The sequence below is a fragment of the Leucopleurus acutus genome (assembly GCF_964270905.1).
Source record: "Leucopleurus acutus genome assembly, chromosome: 20".
Taxonomy (NCBI): domain Eukaryota; kingdom Metazoa; phylum Chordata; class Mammalia; order Artiodactyla; family Delphinidae; genus Leucopleurus; species Leucopleurus acutus.
Window position 1 is genome coordinate 58,840,459 of NC_139162.1, and position 17,009 is coordinate 58,857,467.

The window sequence follows — 17,009 nt, forward strand, 5'->3', positions numbered from 1 at the left end:
AAAAGTTGGGTCGCCGACGCCCAGACACCAAAGGCCTCGACGCTGCCGCTGCCGCCGCCGCCGCCGCCCGGAGCAACGGCCGCAGCAGGAGCTGGAAAAACTGTCACTGAAGCGAGAAAAACGGCCGCCAGCCCGCGGCCTTCTGGGACTTGTAGTTCGTTGCGCCGAGAGCGCGCACTTCCGCCACCCACCGGAAGTGCCGCCATTACCCGCGAGCGCAGGTGAGCCTGGCCCGGGAACCCGCGTGGGGGGTCAGCTGTACCCGCGAGGCCACCCCAGCCCCAGAACGTGGACACGTTTTCTTCCACTGGTACGTGGACTTTTAATTTAACTTGAAGAGAAAGCGTATGTTGTCCAGATGAACAAAGAATTAGGGGCAGTCCTGGCAGAGCAAATGGCATCGGGCAAACTCCGGACCAGGGTGTTGGCCTGTGTTGGTTGTGTTTGATGATGCCCCAAGTTAAGGGCTCGGTGTGAGAGGGGGCTCGGTGTGAGCGGGCGCTGTATAGTGGTGTGGAGAGCAGGGACACAAATTCCGTTGTGCGTGAGGGCTGGGGTTTGGATTACAGAGCCTCAGTAAGTAAAAGCATCAGGCGGTGGATAACTCAGTGCAAGGGATAGTGCCAAGGGAGTAGAAAGAATGAGGAGGACTCTGACTTTCCATGTCTAGTGAGGAGCCAGGATGGAGGCCGCAGTGCAAGAGATGAGGAACCGTGGTCACTCTCAGCTGTGTTGAGTCCAGGAGTCTTGTCAATGATAGAGTTAATCCGTAGTTGATCTAAGAAAGAAACGGAACTTTAAAAAAAAATTATTCGTTTTATTTATTTTTGGCTGCACTGGGTCTTCGTTGCTGTGCACGGGCTTACTCTAGTTGCAGCGAGCGGGGGCCACTCTTCGTTGTGGTGTGTGGGCTTCTCACTGGGATGGCTTTTCTTGTTGCAGAGCACAGGCTCTAGGTGCATGCTTCAGTAGTTGTGGTTTGCAGGCTCTAGAGCGCAGGTTCGGTAGTTGTGGAGCACACACGGGCTTAGTTGTTCCACAGCATGTGGGATCTTCCTGGACCAGGACTCGAACCGGTGTCCGCTGCATTGGCAGGCGGATTCTTAACCACTGTGCCACCAGGGAAGCCGAGAAATGGAACATTTTATTCAAGTGAACCTGAGGATTATAACTCAGGAAATAGTCTTTCAGAAAGCTCTGAGGAGTGTTCCACCCTAGAGATCAAAGCACAGTTATATACCTTTTTGAGACAAAGGGTCATATATCAAATGATGAGTTGACAGTTTATGTAATCCAGAACTGCAGTACGAAGCCAGTAGTGGGTCACTGTGACCCCTTACAAAGAAGGAACTTTGTCTCCTAAGGAGATAGGGTTAATGCAGATACAGGATACACACTAAATGGGAGGGAAGAGACCCAAACAAGCAGAGAAAAAGTTTATGTTTAAATTTTTCTTATCTTGCCATAAAATATGAATTTTATTTCATCAAGTCTTTAGAGACATGGCTGGATGTGGAGGAGGGAATGGCAGTGACAGGGAACTTGGGAGGGAGGTCTAGGCTGGACATAAAGCCTGGGGCAGCCCTTGAAACCCCACCCCCTCACAGGCAGGGAAAGAGGAAACTAGAAAAGGAAGGAGAAAGAGAGGCCTCTAGAAAGAGGGACCCCTGCCAGACCAGCCCCCTCCTGGGTCCAGCATGAGGAAAAGAAGGGGAGTTTTATGTCCAGCTATAACCCATATAATTAAATCTGCTGTGCCCCTACTGTGTGTCAGCACAATGTTAAGCAATTGTAAATGCAGCTCACATAATCATCACAGCAGCACCACAAGGCAGGTGCTCTTCTCCCGGATGTCTACAGATGAGGCTCAGAGAGGTTAAGGAGGCCTGTTCAGAGTCCTACAGAGGCACGTGGTGGAACTAGGACTTCGAAAGCAGGCAGTCTGGCTGCGGAGGGGAGGTGTTCCCAGCCCTCACCCTAGGGTGTCTCCAGACTAGGAAGAAGAGGATCAGAGGGTGGAAATGGACACGGGTAGTAGGAGATTGCCCGTGGATGGATGGGAATGTCAGAACAAGGTAGCATCATGTAGAGTCTTCAGCGGCCTTCTTAGGTGTGGTGAACATCTGTGTGTGTGCATGGTGTGGGTGTGCTTTTGGTACAGGCAGGGTGAGAGGGAGTCAAACATAGGGAAGGGTTTGGGGCAAGATTCGGGAGGATTTTTGCCTGGCTGTCTCAGTGGGACTGTCACGTGACTACAGCCAAGATACTAGATGGGCAGAGTATGGGAAGCAACGACAGTGTTAAGCAAAGCAGGGGATAATAGGTGTGGCCCACGGGCAGTGGGGCAGCACCCAGCAGCTCCAGAAGGATGATACCCACCTCTCAGAGTGCCCTTAGCTGTCCTCCTGGTGATTTTCATATCCTCCTTGTCCCCATACCCCACCTCCGTTTTTAGAAACCAGCTGATGTTTCATTGGGATATTTTTTAATTGTACGATTAATTGTTTTGACACTGCCTCCACTTCTCCCTATTTAGTATCTTGAAATAAGAGGAAATACTGGTCCCTCCTTTATTTGAGTGTTGAAGGACTAATGTGTATCTTTGGGCTCATGGTTCAGACACCGCAGCACGTGCCTCAAGGCATTTACCTTGAGCCTGGGGTAGCCCAGGCCCGGACCCAGGCAGACTGGCCCTCTCCACAACTGGAAAGCTGGCTCGGCCACCTCAGCTGACCTCAGAGCCTTGAACAGGGAGAAGACGTGATCAGAGCCCTGCCTCTCTGCCCCTCACTCCCCAAGGGATGGTCCTCAGTTGGCATTGGCCACCCTCTCCTTTGGGGATGAGAATGGACTCAGGAGTGTGGAGATACTTAGGTGGGGCTGAATCCCTAATTGTTCCCCCAACCCCAGCCCTGCCTTCCGAGGACCTCTGCCCTCTTCAGGACAGCTTCTCCAGGTATGAGGAGGAAATGGAGGCATATCCTCAGCAGATCCTGTCTCAGGTGAGTTGGGGACCTGCGCTTTCATTGCCTTAGTCTCCTTGGCTGTAAAATGTGTCCAAGGATAACACCCAACTCCTCAGGCCAGCACACACGAGAGTTCTGTAATGCTGCCCTCTGCCTTGGGGTGAAGTCTACAGGCTCCCTGCGTGAACAAGCCAGGAACTCCACAAACCTGGTTCCCTGGGCCAGGTCTCTGCCTCAGACTTTTTATTTGTGGTTTTTGCTCAGTGGGCCCTTGAGGGCAGGCAGAGCTGAGCCTCCATAAACATGCAGGCACTCTGGGCCCATTGATCCTCACTGAGACCACTCAGGAGGGCAGCTGAGAGTGTCCCCATAAAGAGCCACAGTCACCCTTAGATGGCTCACGGTGCAGCACATGGCGGGTGGGTGCGGGTCCCTGACCTCCTTCAGGGTCCCAGCATCATACACTTGCCTGTGCTTCCTGGGTGCCAGGGGTCAGTTGCACTCATGTCCTGTGAGACTCCCCGGTGCAGGAGGCTGTCTTCATAGTCGCATCAGGGCAGCTCATGCCGAGAAGTTCAGGGACACGTCCCGGTGTCCAGCTAGCAAGTCGTGAAGCAGAGAGGCCAACTTGGTCTACTTGGGCTGCTGTAACACAATACCACCCGCTGGGTGGCTTGGACAACAGCCATTTGTTTTCTCACAGTTCTGGAGGCTGGAAGTCCAAGATCAGGGTGCTAGCAGGGTTGGTTTCTGGTGAGGACTCTTTCTGGCTTTCAGATGGTGCCTTCTCTATGTCTCCACATAGTAGGGAGAGAGAGAGGCCTCTGGTTTCTCCTCCTCCTCTTGTAAGGACACCAGTCCCATCACATTAGAGCCCTGCCCTATGACCTCCATTAGCATTAATTCCGTAAAGGCCCTGTCTCCAGATAAGTCACATTGTGGGGTAGGACTTCAACATGCGGATTCATGGGGAAACAATTCAGCTCATGGCATTGGCCTTCTAAAAACACGCCACAGCCCTGATTTGTCCCATGGGCCACTGTGTGCTGACCCCTGATCTAGAGCATCCTCTTTGACTGGCTTCCAATCTGTGATTTTGTAGAGAGGCTGGGGACGGGGATCTCCAAGAGGGGTCCCCGTTGTTTCCCAAAACAGAAAATCGGGATCACTGGTGTGACCAGTGGTAGATGAGATACCCAGGCAGAAATGAAAAGGCCATGGGCCTGAGTCTGGGTCTGATCTGAGCAAGGGGTTCTCCCTCCCCTGTACTGTCCTGTCCCCCCAACCTCCTCGTCGAGAAAGCAGGGTCCCATGGTAACACCAGTGATGTTTCAGCCACCTGTGAGCTTCAAGGACGTGGCTGTGACCTTCACATGGGAGGAGTGGGGACAGCTGGACCTGGCCCAGAGGATGCTGTACCGTGAGGTGACTCTGGAGACCTGCAGTCACCTGGTCTCCCTGGGTAAGGCAGGCACTGCCCATCGCAGGACCCAGAGTGCGGCTCAACTCAAGGGTGTGCCCAGGCTGGGCCAAAACGTGCTGGAAGTGGGTCCCTTTGAGATTTGGGTCCTGGTATTGCCGCTTACTCCATCTCCAGAGCAGATCTGTGGCTTGTCGTTCAGGGAGTGGGAAATCTCCTCGGGAGGATGCGGGGGCCCTCCTAGTCCATTCACGTCTGACCCCAGGGGCGAGGGCTGGGCCTGTCACCAAGCAGAAGACCAAGCCCTCTGTTTTTCCTCCATTGACCAGGGCTTCTGCTTTCAAAACCGGATGTGATCGCCCGACTGGAGCAAGGGGAGGACCCATGGAGGGTGGAGCCGGGACCTCCCCGAGGTGAGAACAGGCCAGCGGCCCAATGGTTAAGGTCCAAGGAGCAGGGAGGCCATTTTGGGGGAGTTTGCTCAGGTGTTCTCTGCTGCCTCCTCGTGTCCAACAAGGCAGCTATGTTCTCATCCACATCAGCCTGTCTCTGTGCCCAGCCCACCCACAGAGAACACTTGTTGCTGTGGTCAGGACATGTCTCACACATGGGTTCATTTCTGTCCCCGTCTTCCTCTGGTCTTCACCCCTCTGCTGCCGCATCTCATTCCCATATCCTCATGCCCCCTCTTTTCCTCCATCCTCTCATCCTGACTTCTACCCAGGGTGGAAGCTCCTCAGCCCTCCCCTTCAGGCTGGTCTTTGCTCTGCCATTTGGGTGATCGGCCGTCCTCCATGTTGGACGTTCCCATGTCTTCAAGATGATTCCAAAGTGTGGTAAAAACTTGTGCGTCCAAGCCTTCCAGAAGGATTCCTACTAAATCTTCCTGGACCTCCTTTCCCACCTCCCCTCATCCCATAGGCCCACCTCCTACCCTGTGTGTCAGCCTAATTGGAATTTTCTTTTTTTTTCTTTTTTTCTTTTAGAGCTGTATCAAAATACAGTTTACATACCATACAGTTCACCCATTTAAAGTATGCAAAGCCTCTTAGTATATTCGCAGTATGTGTATCCATCACCACAATCTATTTTAGAACATGTTCATCATACTGACTAATTGGGCTGCTTCTGATCTTTTGTTGTTTTGTTTTAATTCGTAGACTTTATTTTCTTATTTATTTATTTATTTAGCTGTGCTGGGTCTTAGTGAGGCATGTAGGATCTTTAGTCACGGCATGAGAACTCTTAGTTGTGGCATATGGGATCTAGTTCCCTGACCAGGGATCAAACCCCGGCCCCCTGCATTGGGAGCACGGAGTCTTAGCCACTGGACCACCAGGAAAGTCCCCATTGATAGACTTTATTTTTTAGAGCAGTTTCATGCTTACAGAATGTACAGAGTTCCGTATACCCCCCCACCCCACACAGTTTCCCCTGTTATTAATGTCTTGCATTCTTTGGCACATTTGTTACAGTCGATGAACTTATATTGATAAATTATTATCAACAGAGATCAACAGTTTACATTAGGTTCACAGTGGTGTTGTACGTTCTGTGGGTTTGGACAAATACATAATGTTATATATGCACCACTATAGTATCATACAGAGCAGCTCCACTGCCCTAAAAATCCTCTGTGCTCCACCTATTCACCCTCCCTCCACCCTAACGCCTGGTAACCACTGATTATTTTACTGTCTCTGTAGTTTTACCTTTTCCAGAATATCCTATAGTTGGAATCATGCAGTACGTGTTCTTTGCTGAGTGGCTTCTTTCATTTAGCAATAAGCAACATGTTTGTCCTTTATACCACCTTGCCCTAGCCTGGAGGCGTTTAATTTATCTCATGTGTTCCTGCGCCTTTTTACCCTGTTACTCTCTTGCCTGCAGCTTCTGTTATTTCTTACTTCTGAACTCTTACCTACTTTTACTTACCCTTGGTTCTCAAATGACATCATTCTGAATTTAGTTTACCAGCAGTGTCTTTCTTCTCTTCTGTCATGGACGTTACTTTCTTGCTGACCCACACAATCTGTCTTCCTCATTTCAAGATCTTGGTGCAGATGCTACTGTAGAATTTTAACCTCCTTTGCCCAGTTTCCAACAGCCAGGCACATCTTGGACATATCTTAGCCACTCAAAGATTTCTTTCCTTTCCTCCTCCAAATACCCTTTCACTCCCCTTCATGGGGCTGTTGTTTCATTTGAAGAGTTCTCATCATCAGAGATTCCAAGTCAACACCCCAAAGGAACACAGCAGTGTCTTGGGAAGGAGAACAGTGCTGGTGTTGGGAGAGGTTGGGCATAGATAAGGACCTTCCCCATGAGGGAAAGAAGGTCTTTGTTGGGCAGAAGGGAAATGTCCTCCTGGAAGTCAAAGGATAGCCGGAGAGTGTAGGTCATACGTTGCCAAATGGAGGATACTTATCTCCTTGGCAGGCATAGGGAGAGAAGCATGGGACACTGGGCAAAGGCCTTGATATTACTGGATGTGGGTGGCTACCTGAAAAGGACTGAAAAGGACAGTATGTGGACAAAGTGACAAGTAAAAAGGGAATCCTGGAGGACGCAGGCAAGGATCCTGAGCTGGGAGCCTGTGGCACTCTTTGTTAAAGGCCCAGTATCTTCAACAGGTGGAGGAATCCCCTTTAGAACCATAATAAGGGTGACGACATCAACAGTACCATGTATAGCAGTGCACCGTGTGCCAGACACTGTGTGAGGCTCACATGCTGATTCATTTATGCGTCGAAGTAACCCTTGTTAGCTAAGCATTCGATTCCTGGCTTACTGCCAAGGAAATCGAGCCTCAGAAGTCACCAGCTGGTGGAGTCCACTTGTGGCCCAGTCTGGCCAAGCACCCTGCTTCAGGGGCCACAGCACTTTTCTGGGGAGTCTGTGACATCAATTCTGGAGTGGTTAAAGGGACTTTTATTTCTCTGTGGGCAGCCTGAAGTGATGGTAGAAATGGTGCATTAAGAATATTAAATTAGGGCTTCCCTGGTGGTGCAGTGGTTGAGTCCGCCTGCCGATGCAGGGGACACGGGTTCGTGCCCCAGTCAGGGAAGATCCCACATGCCGCAGAGCAGCTAGGCCCGTGAACTGTGGCCGCTGAGCCTGCACGTCCGGAGCCTGTGCTCCGCAACGGGAGAGGCCACAGTGGTGAGAGGCCCACGTACTACAAAAAAAAAAAAAAAATTAAATTAGTGTTGGTGTTTGGGATCTTGTTTCAAGATCCAGCACCAGGAAATGGATAGACTAAGATTGTGGATCATAAGGTTGAGGCACATGTTAAGATCCTGTTTCCTGTGACTGCTATTACAGATTACCAACTTGGTGGCTTAAAACAACACAAATTGATTCTCCCACAGTTCTGGAGGCTACAAGTCCAAAATCAGTATCATTGAGTTAAAATCAAGGTGCAGCAGGGCCATGCTCCCTCCAGAGGCTCCAGTAGGGAATCCATTCCTTGTCTCTTCCAGGCTCTGGTGGCTGTGGGATTCCTTGGTCTGTGCCCACATCACTTTAGTCTTTAAGGCCAACACCTTCAGATCTCTTTGCTCTGTGTTCAGAATGCTTTCTGTGTGTATCAAATCTGCTTCTGCCTCCCTCATATAAGGACACTTGTGATAACATTTGGGGCCCATCCAGATAATCTCCCCATCTCAAATCCTTAACACATCTGTAAAGATCCTTTTTCCAAATAAGGTATCATGTTGACAGGTCCCAGCAAAGAGAATGTAGGTATCTGTTGTGGTGATTGAGGGCTTTATACCTTCAGACCCAAATTTTTTGTGTGAATTTCTCCTTTAAGCTTCACCCTTCCCTGCTTATTTTATTCCTCTGCTCCCTCTTTGGGGACCAGTCCTCCTGAGTCATCTCTTCATTACCTTTGCTTGCTTTTTTTGTATTTTACCACTGATTTCCTCTTTGCTGAGCCATCCCTTCCTTTCACACCCTGCATGAAATTACAGTCCATGGATTAGAAACAAACCCAGAGATACCTCTCATACTTGGTGGTCTCCTTCATCCCACTCTCCCCTCCTAATGCTTCTCCAGTAATTCAGGCAATTTGGATTTCTTTCAGACTGGAAGACTACACTGGAAAATAAAGAGTCAGCTTCTGAAGAGGGTATTGCTGTGGAAGAGCCATCTCACCACATGGAAATGAAACACTGTGTACAGGAGGAGGGCCCCTGGTTGGTGTCATTAGGAGAAGTGCAGCATTGGAGGGACCAGCTAGGGAAGCACCAGGAGGACTCTCTGAGTCAAACAGTACTTACCTCAGAGAGACATTTTGCTCAAGGGGGTAGTTATCTGAGTCTAAGCCTTCTACCTCCGACATTACCCACAAGGACACATTTCCATAAGCTCAACTCACAGGTTAAAAGGTTGAAACAGAACTCGGTTTTCATTAATCATCAGAAAAACTGGGCTGATCTGAAGTCCTGTGAAGATCATCAAAGTGCTAGAGCCTTCTGTCAGAGCACTTACTTGAATAAAATTGCAAATGTTGACACGGGAAATAAAAAACCTTATGATTATACTGTCAGTAGTGACTCTTTAAACTGTGGTACCTCCCTTCATTTTCTTAATAGAATTTTTTCAGCAGAGAATGGCAATGACAGTAAGGACGATGGAAACAGCATTAATCATAGCATGTCTCTGAATGAACACAAGCCAATGAATTTTGGAGAAAGTCAGTACGAGTGTGATGAATGCCTTGTACAAACCGAAATAAGTGATCCTGGAGAGGCACCATTCAGATGTGAGGAGGACTGTGGTGCCTTCCACATGGCCTCATCTTTTCCTGACTGTGACATCATTCAGACTGGAAAGAAGTCATATGCATGTAATCAGTGTGCAAAATCTTTCAGCTGTTGCTCTAAGCTTGTTGTACACAAGAGAACACACACGGGAGAAAAGCCATATGAATGTACTCGGTGTGGGAAGTCTTTCAGCCAGAGCTATGACCTGGTTGTACACCAGAGAACTCACACTGGAGAAAAGCCCTATGAATGCAACCAGTGTGGAAAATCCTTCACCCAGAGTTCCAAACTTATTAGGCATCAACGAACTCACACTGGAGAAAAACCATATAAATGTCATGAATGTGGAAAATCTTTCAGGTGGAACTCTAACCTTACTGTTCATCAAAGAATTCATACTGGAGAGAAACCTTATGAGTGTGCTCATTGTGGAAAGTCCTTCAGTCAAAGCTCTGACTTTGTTGCACATAAAAGGACTCACACTGGAGAGAAACCCTATGAATGTAACCAGTGTGGAAAATCTTTCATTCGAAGCACTCAGCTTATTAGGCATCTGCGAATTCACACTGGAGAGAAGCCATATAAATGCAATCAGTGTGACAAAGCCTTCACTGGGAGCTCTCACCTTATTGAACATCAGAGAACTCATACTGGAGAGAAACCGTTTGAATGTAATCAGTGTGGGAAAGGCTTCACTGGGAGCTCTCACCTTCTTTCACATCAGAGAATTCATTCTGGAGAGAAACCGTATGAGTGTAATGACTGTGGGAAAGCTTTTCGGCAGCGATCTCAGCTTGTTGTGCATCAGCGAACACATACTGGAGAGAAACCTTATGAATGCAGTCATTGTGGAAAAGCTTTCAGCCAGAGGTCTCCCCTCATTGTGCATCAGAGAATACACATTGGAGAGAAACCCTATCAGTGTAACATGTGTGCTAAAGCCTTCAGTCAGAGGTCACGCCTTATTGAACATCAGAGAACACATACTGGAGAAAAGCCCTATGAATGCATTGACTGTGGGAAAGCCTTCAATGATCGATCAACCCTTACAAAACACGAGAGAACACACACTGGGGAAAAACCCTATGAATGTAATCATTGTGAAAAGGCCTTTAGCCAGCGGTGTCAACTTACTAGGCATCAGAGAATCCATACTGGAGAGAAACCCTATGAATGTAATGAGTGTGGAAAAGCTTTCAGTTGCAGTACATCCCTTATTCAACATGAGAAAACCCATGGGAGAGAAACCCTATGAATAATCAAGATGGAAAAGCTCACTGCCAGACTCTCTTTACTAGACATCAGATGACCAAGGTATGATTCTCAGAGTGTAGTCTAATGACCATATACATCAGAACTGCTTGGAGTGTGTGTGTTGAAACTGCATATTACCAAGCTTACCCTCAGTTTACTATATCAGAATATCTAGCAGTAAAATCCAGGAGCCTGCAGTTTCCAAAAGGAGCACACGTGATTTGTATATATACTAAAATTTATATACTTCTGCATTTAGGTCATGAATATGACCACTGATGAAAAACATTCAGTCAGAGCTCTCGGCAGAAGTTAGAAAACACAGAATGGAGCTGTACCCACCAGATAATCTTTTTAGTGCATACAGCCATGCAAACTCAACCAGACGTTGTCTCCACATTCATGGAGATGATGGGGAACCGAAAGATACTCTTTACACAGAGCCCCAAACACTCAACCTAAGAAGAAACCATTGCATGAGGAAGTTGGTGTTTGGTAATGAAATTTGAAGCCAGCTATGTTCAGTGTAAACCAGCAATTAAAAACAGAAATTGGGGAATTTTTTGGTGGTCCAATGGTTAGGACTTGGTCCTTTCACTGCCGGGGCCTGGGTTCTATCAACGGTCAGGGAACTAGGATCCCGCTGCATGGCATGGCAAAAATAAACAAACAACAAATCGAAGGAAAACTAATGATGGGAAGTCTTCTAAAATGATTTTTATTGGAATTAAAAGTAGACTCAATTTTTCAGGGACTCTGTCACGCTCTAACTTAAGTTTGTTGCTCAGTTAGGTTGACTAATCAAAAGAGTCAAGTGAAGTGAAAACAGGGCTCAAAACGGTATATACACAGAATGTTACAACATATAAAATCATGTGCACAGATGGTTGGTTAAGAAGGTCAACTCGGCAGCATGTTCAAAAAAAGGCTGAAGTGTAAATCAGTGGTGAAGCAAGTGGGAGAGGCCATTATTGCAGGTTTGAGCAAGGTGAAAGCAGGTGAGAGCATCGCCTGGAGATGCAGAGTGGGAAAGGCTGTAGCTAGGAACTTGCAAAGAGGGAGCTGCAGGAGTGGAGGTCACAGCCCCCCTGTCAGAGCTGTAGACTGACAAGTGGGGCAGGAAAGCAGGGTTCATTGAAGGTCTGTCCGTGAAACTCCTAATTTGCTCTCCCCTCTCTTGCGTTAAGTATCTGGCCATGGGTAAGCAAAAAATATAGTAGAGAATGAATTATGTGCTATAAGAAAAAGTCTGAGGTCCTCGGCGCTGCCTACGGAGGTGGCCGCCATCTCTTACTCGGCATCATGGCTGCCCTCAGACCCCTCGTGAAGCCCAAGATCGTCAAAAAGAGGACCAAGAAGTTCATCCAGCACCAGTCAGACCAATATGTCAAAATTAAGTGGAACTGGCGGAAACCCAGAGGCATTGACAACAGGGTGCGCAGGAGATTCAAGGGCCAGATCTTGATGCCCAACATTGGTTATGGGAGCAACAAGAAAACAAAGCACATGCTGCCCAGCGGCTTCCGGAAGTTCCTGGTCCACAACGTCAAGGAGTTTGAAGTGCTGCTGACGTGCAACAAGCCTTACTGTGCTGAGATTGTGCACATCGCCTCCTCCAGGAACTGCAAAGCCATTGTAGAGAGAGCAGCCCAGCTGGCCATCAGAGTCACCAATCCCAACACCAGGCTGCGCAGCGAAGAAAATGAATAGACAGCTCGTGTGCACGTTTCGTTTAATAAAACCGTAAAATGCCCCCCCCCAAAAAAAAACAAAAGTCTGAGGGACTAGGGAATCTGGTGTATTATGCTCCAGAACAAGTGCTGCCTTATTTTGGCATTTCAAGGACATTCATCCTAACAGCTGGTTCTTACCCTTTTAATCCTAAAGCAAAGTGTGCCATTAAACCAGCCCCACCCATCTGTGGAGCTTCCCCTCTGTTTTTTGATAGCTTCTTCAATATCATGAGAGCTAGGGAGTGAATGATTAAGGAAGTCTCCAACATGAATGAAAAAATATCTGGGGCTTCCCTGGTGATTCTGTGGTTAAGAATCCGCCTGCCAATGCAGGGAACACGGGTTTGAGCTCTGGTCCGGGAAGATCCCACATGCTGTAGAGCAGCTAAGCCCGTGTGCCACAACTACTGAGCCTGCACTCTAGAGCCCGTGAGCCACAACTACTGAAGCTCACATGCCTAGAGCCCATGACCTGCAACAAGAGAAGCCACTGCAATGAGGAGCCCCCGCTCGCCACAACTAGAGAAAGCCCAAGCACAGCAACAAAGACCCAACGCAGCCAAAAATAAATAAATAATAAAATTATTTTTTTAAAAAATCTAAGATAAAACAGAAAAAAAAACTGCCAAAGAGAACAGATATTCAGGAGAAATAAATATTTTAAATGTTTTATTCTAGGAGTGAGTCAAGAAATAATTGCAAATGAAAAATAAATGCAAGATGCTCTTTTAAAAAGAATAGACTCCCTGAAATTAAAAGTAAGACTGTTGGGCCAAAAAGCAAAGAAAAGAAAGAAAGAAAAAGGGAAACTTCACCAGAGCTGAAACATCTTCAGATCATGGATAGATTCACGCAGCATGAGAAATTGAGAACACAATTAAAAAGACATCACAGACTGGGACTTCCCAGGTAGTGCAGTGGTTAAGAATCCGCCTGCCAATGCAGGCGACACAGGTTTGAGCCCTGGTCCGGAAAGATCCCTCATGCCATGGAGCAGCTAAGCCCGTGCACCACAACTACTGAGCCTGCGCTCTAGAGCCCGGGAACCACAACTACTGAAGCCCGTGTGCCTAGAGCCTGTGCACCAGAACAAGAGAAGCCACCATGAGGAGCCCACGCGCCACAACAAAAAAGTAGCCCCTGCTTGCCACAACTAGAGAAAGCCCGCGCAGCAACAAAGACCCAAGACAGCCACACACACACACACACACACACACACACACACACACACACACACATCACATCACAGAAACTTCTGGAAAGAATTTTGAAAGTAGAAAAGGAATATTTTTTAAGAAAAAGGAATGTTTCTTCTAATTAAAAAAATCAGAGACTTCAAAGTAAGCAAATTGTTCGAGAAAATGTACAGATTGTACAAGACAATTGCAGTCCAAATGTGAAGCAAATGTTTTTAATATATATTTATTTACTTTTGGCTGCATTGGGTCTTCAATGCTGCACGTGGGCTTTATCTAGTTGCGGCGAGTGCTGGCTACTCTTCGTTGCAGTGCGCGGGCTTCTCATTGCCGTGGCTTCTCTTGTTGGGGAGCACGGGCTCTAGGCTCACGGGCTTCAGTAGTTCTGCCGCTCGGGCTCAGTAGTTGTGGCTCTCGGGCTCTAGAGCTCAGGCTCAGTAGTTGTGGCGCACAAGCTTAGTTGCTCTGCGGCATGCGGGATCTTCCCAGACCAGGGCTTGAACCCGTGTCCCCTGCATTGGCAGGTGGATTCTTAACCACTGCGCAACCAGGAAAGCCCCTGAAGCAAACTTTAGAAAGGAGTATTCATTTGACCCTTGTGTTAATAATTCTTCCTGGAAGAGGCAGAGGACTCAGGAAATCGGAAAAAAAGGGGGAAATATAATCGTTGTTTTGATTGGCCCTTCAGTGAACAGTGTTTGCATAGTTCTGATATAAAGAGTAGATACTGTTTATTTTTATTTTTCAATTTTAGGAAGAAACCCAGATCTGTGACAGAATAGATTTCATAATGGCAACAGAGTGGCGTGCCATTGTTCCCAGTCCTGTCACCAATAGTAATGGCACAGCCTGTGACTGTTACAAAGTAGAAAGGGGAAGAGAAGTAGAAAGGGGGGAATGTATCCCCGTATCATCATCTTAGGAAGCGGGCTTTTAAATACAATACTTTAGGTTACTTAGGAGACCAAAACTAGAGCTCAAAACAGTAATATGACAAAAAGTTGGAAGCAAATAGAAGAGCAACGACGTGAGTCAAATCTAAATTCCTTATCAGAGCAGGAAGCCAGTAAGGTCTATAGACTGAAAGAATTGCAGAGGTGGCCTCAGAAAGAACCAGAATAGAAATGGCTAAAAGTGGTTGATGGGATTTGTGACTGTTGGGTAAGGTGGGGCAGGAGACAGCTACTTTCCATTTTAAAACTTCTGTAGCGTTTTATTCCCTGGTGGTACACTTCTTATTTGGGTAACAAATTATTTCAAATGTGTACCTATAGGTGAGCGAAACTACAGTGCATGAAGACATCTGCAGTTGATTTGGGGGTTATGTACATGTTTCCGTTTGATTCAGTGTCACTGTAAATTGAAAATTAAAGAAGCAAGAGCTTAAAGAAAAGATGTCAGGCTCTTCTGTTTTGCCAATCAGAGTTGATTCCAGTAGAGCAGGAAGGCTCCTTGGCTTCTTAGAATTCCTTGGAGTCCTTTTAAGGCTCTAAGACTTTATTTTCCAGAAGCCTTATCACCAGGAAGTCAGTGGGCCCCAGAGAGGTGCTGGTATCCTGGGACACCTGGGTGGACAAGACAGGTGTGTGAATTTGTATAACCACCAAATACTGAATGTACTCCCCCAAGGTCACTCTGGCAGTTACCTGGTATTTACTTTCCATAAGACCCTATAAGTAACGGCCCACATGATTCATATGAGACTTGGAGTTTGAGACAGGGAATGCCTTCCTACAGTGGCGTGGACAGAACAGAGGGGACTTTGCTGCCTGGTTAGGCAGTTGGTCCTGCTGCTGAGACCAACCTTGTGTAGCTTTCAGAAGATGCTGGGGCCTGGGAGGAAGGACTTGTGCAATGGATCTAGCAAAGTGAGTGTTGTTTGACAATTCTTGTTGACCAAACACCTGAGAGACATTTCCATTCAGCAAGTCTTAAAATTAGCCTTGTTCGGTGAAGGCACTATTTAGGGACTCAGTACAGAAGATGCGTGTGATGCCGCAGCACCCTCAAGTCCCTTCTTCCCAAGATGGGGACGCCACACAGAAGCATAGGGGTTATGGGTTCCTGGAGACCACACCTTGTGGGAATCACACAAGAAGGATGCATGTAGGGGGCTGGGGGGAATGGAAGACAGAAGTTGCTATGTACACAGTGAGTGCTTCAGGCCCTGCTCTGAGAGGGTTCTACCCTTTCATAAATCGGAAACCGGAGGCTCTTAAGGACCCAAGAAGTGGGCTCATTTGAAATAGGAACCTGAGACCTTTCCGCCCAAATGATTCTCATACCCAGTGGTTCCAAATCAAAACGTGCATAAGACCCACCTGAAAGGAAGTGTTAGAATTACAGCTTATTGGACCCATCTTAACATGCTGTAAAGAGTAATCTCGGGCTTCCCTGGTGGCGCAGTGGTTGAAAGTCCGCCTGCCGGTGCAGGGGACACGGGTTCGTGCCCTGGTCCGGGAAGATCCCAAATGTCGCGGAGCGGCTAGGCCCGTGAGCCATGGCCCCTGAGCCTGCGCGTCCGGAGCCTGTGCTCCACAATGGGAGAGGCCACAACAGTGAGAGGCCCGCGTACTGCAAAAAAAAAAAAAAGTAATCTCAAAATTGTATATCCATATAACTATTTCCTCTTTGTTGGTTTCACTTACATTTGTGGCTTAATTTTTAGAAGACCTTAAACAGATACCACACCTGTGTTACATGTGACCCAGGGGCTCCTTTTAACAGAAATCCATTCTCCCTGCCCACCCCCACCCCCACTTTTTAAAACACAGATACCAAAATAATCATAATGTATATTTGATACAACCAGTAGTGAATCTATTGGTGGCCCACAAGACCACTCCCACATCTAAAGATTTTTCTAGAATTCATGGGGCTCAGCATCCAACTGTACTCACGGCTGAAATTTACGGCAGTGGTGTACTAAGGATACACAGTTGTTGGGACTTCCCTGGTGGTCCAGTGGGTAAGTCTCTGTGCTCCCAATGCAGGGGGACCAGGTTCGATCCCTGGTTGGGGAACTAGATCCCACATGTATGCTGCAACTAAGACTCCATGTGCCACAACTAAGAAGTCTGCATGCCACAACTGGGAAAAAAAAATTCCGTATGCTGCAACTAAAGATCCCGCATACCGCAATGAAGATCCCATGTGCCTCAACTAAGACCCAGTGCAGCCTAAATAAATAAATAAATATTTTTTAAAAAGATACACAGTTGTAGGACTTCCCCAGTGGTCCAGTGGTTAAGACTCCACGCTTCGACTGCAGGGGGCACGGGTTCAATCCTTGGCAGGGGAACTGAGATCCCACATGCCATGTGGCACAGCCAAAAAATTAAGAATAAAAATAAAGGATACGGGGCTTCCCTGGTGGCTCAGTGGTTAAGAATCCGCCTGCCAATGCAGGGGACACGGGTTCAAGCCCTGGTTTGGGAAGATCCCACATGCCACGGAGCAACTAAGCCCGTGCGCCACAACTACTGAGCCTGCGAGCCACAACTACTGAAGCCCGTGCACTTAGAGCCCATGCTCCTCAACAAGAGAATCCACCGTAAGAAGCCCGCCCACCACAACAAAGAGTAGCCCCCACTCGCCGCTACTGGAGAAAGCCGGTGCGCGGCAACAAAGACCCAACAGAGCCAAAAATAAAATAAATAAATTTATATATT

General features: G+C 47.7%; 2 protein-coding genes across 2 annotated transcripts; both read left to right on the forward strand.

Moving 5' to 3' along the window:
• Window positions 1–247: 247 nt before the first annotated feature.
• On the forward strand, window positions 248–6,299 carry ZNF544 (zinc finger protein 544; the record flags this gene model as incomplete). The annotated part of the gene is made up of 5 exons (XM_082861967.1): window positions 248–310; window positions 2,911–3,002; window positions 4,302–4,428; window positions 4,716–4,937; window positions 6,277–6,299. The coding sequence occupies exons 2-5, from the start codon at window positions 2,970–2,972 to the stop codon at window positions 6,297–6,299; spliced, it is 405 nt and encodes a 134-aa protein (XP_082718093.1). The 5' UTR covers window positions 248–310; window positions 2,911–2,969.
• A 5,397-nt stretch (window positions 6,300–11,696) lies between these two features.
• LOC309976602 (large ribosomal subunit protein eL32-like) lies at window positions 11,697–12,257 on the forward strand. Its single transcript, XM_082862276.1, has one exon. It carries the CDS (start codon window positions 11,712–11,714, stop codon window positions 12,117–12,119), a length of 408 nt encoding a protein of 135 aa, XP_082718402.1. The 5' UTR covers window positions 11,697–11,711; the 3' UTR covers window positions 12,120–12,257.
• The last annotated feature ends 4,752 nt before the right edge of the window (window positions 12,258–17,009 follow it).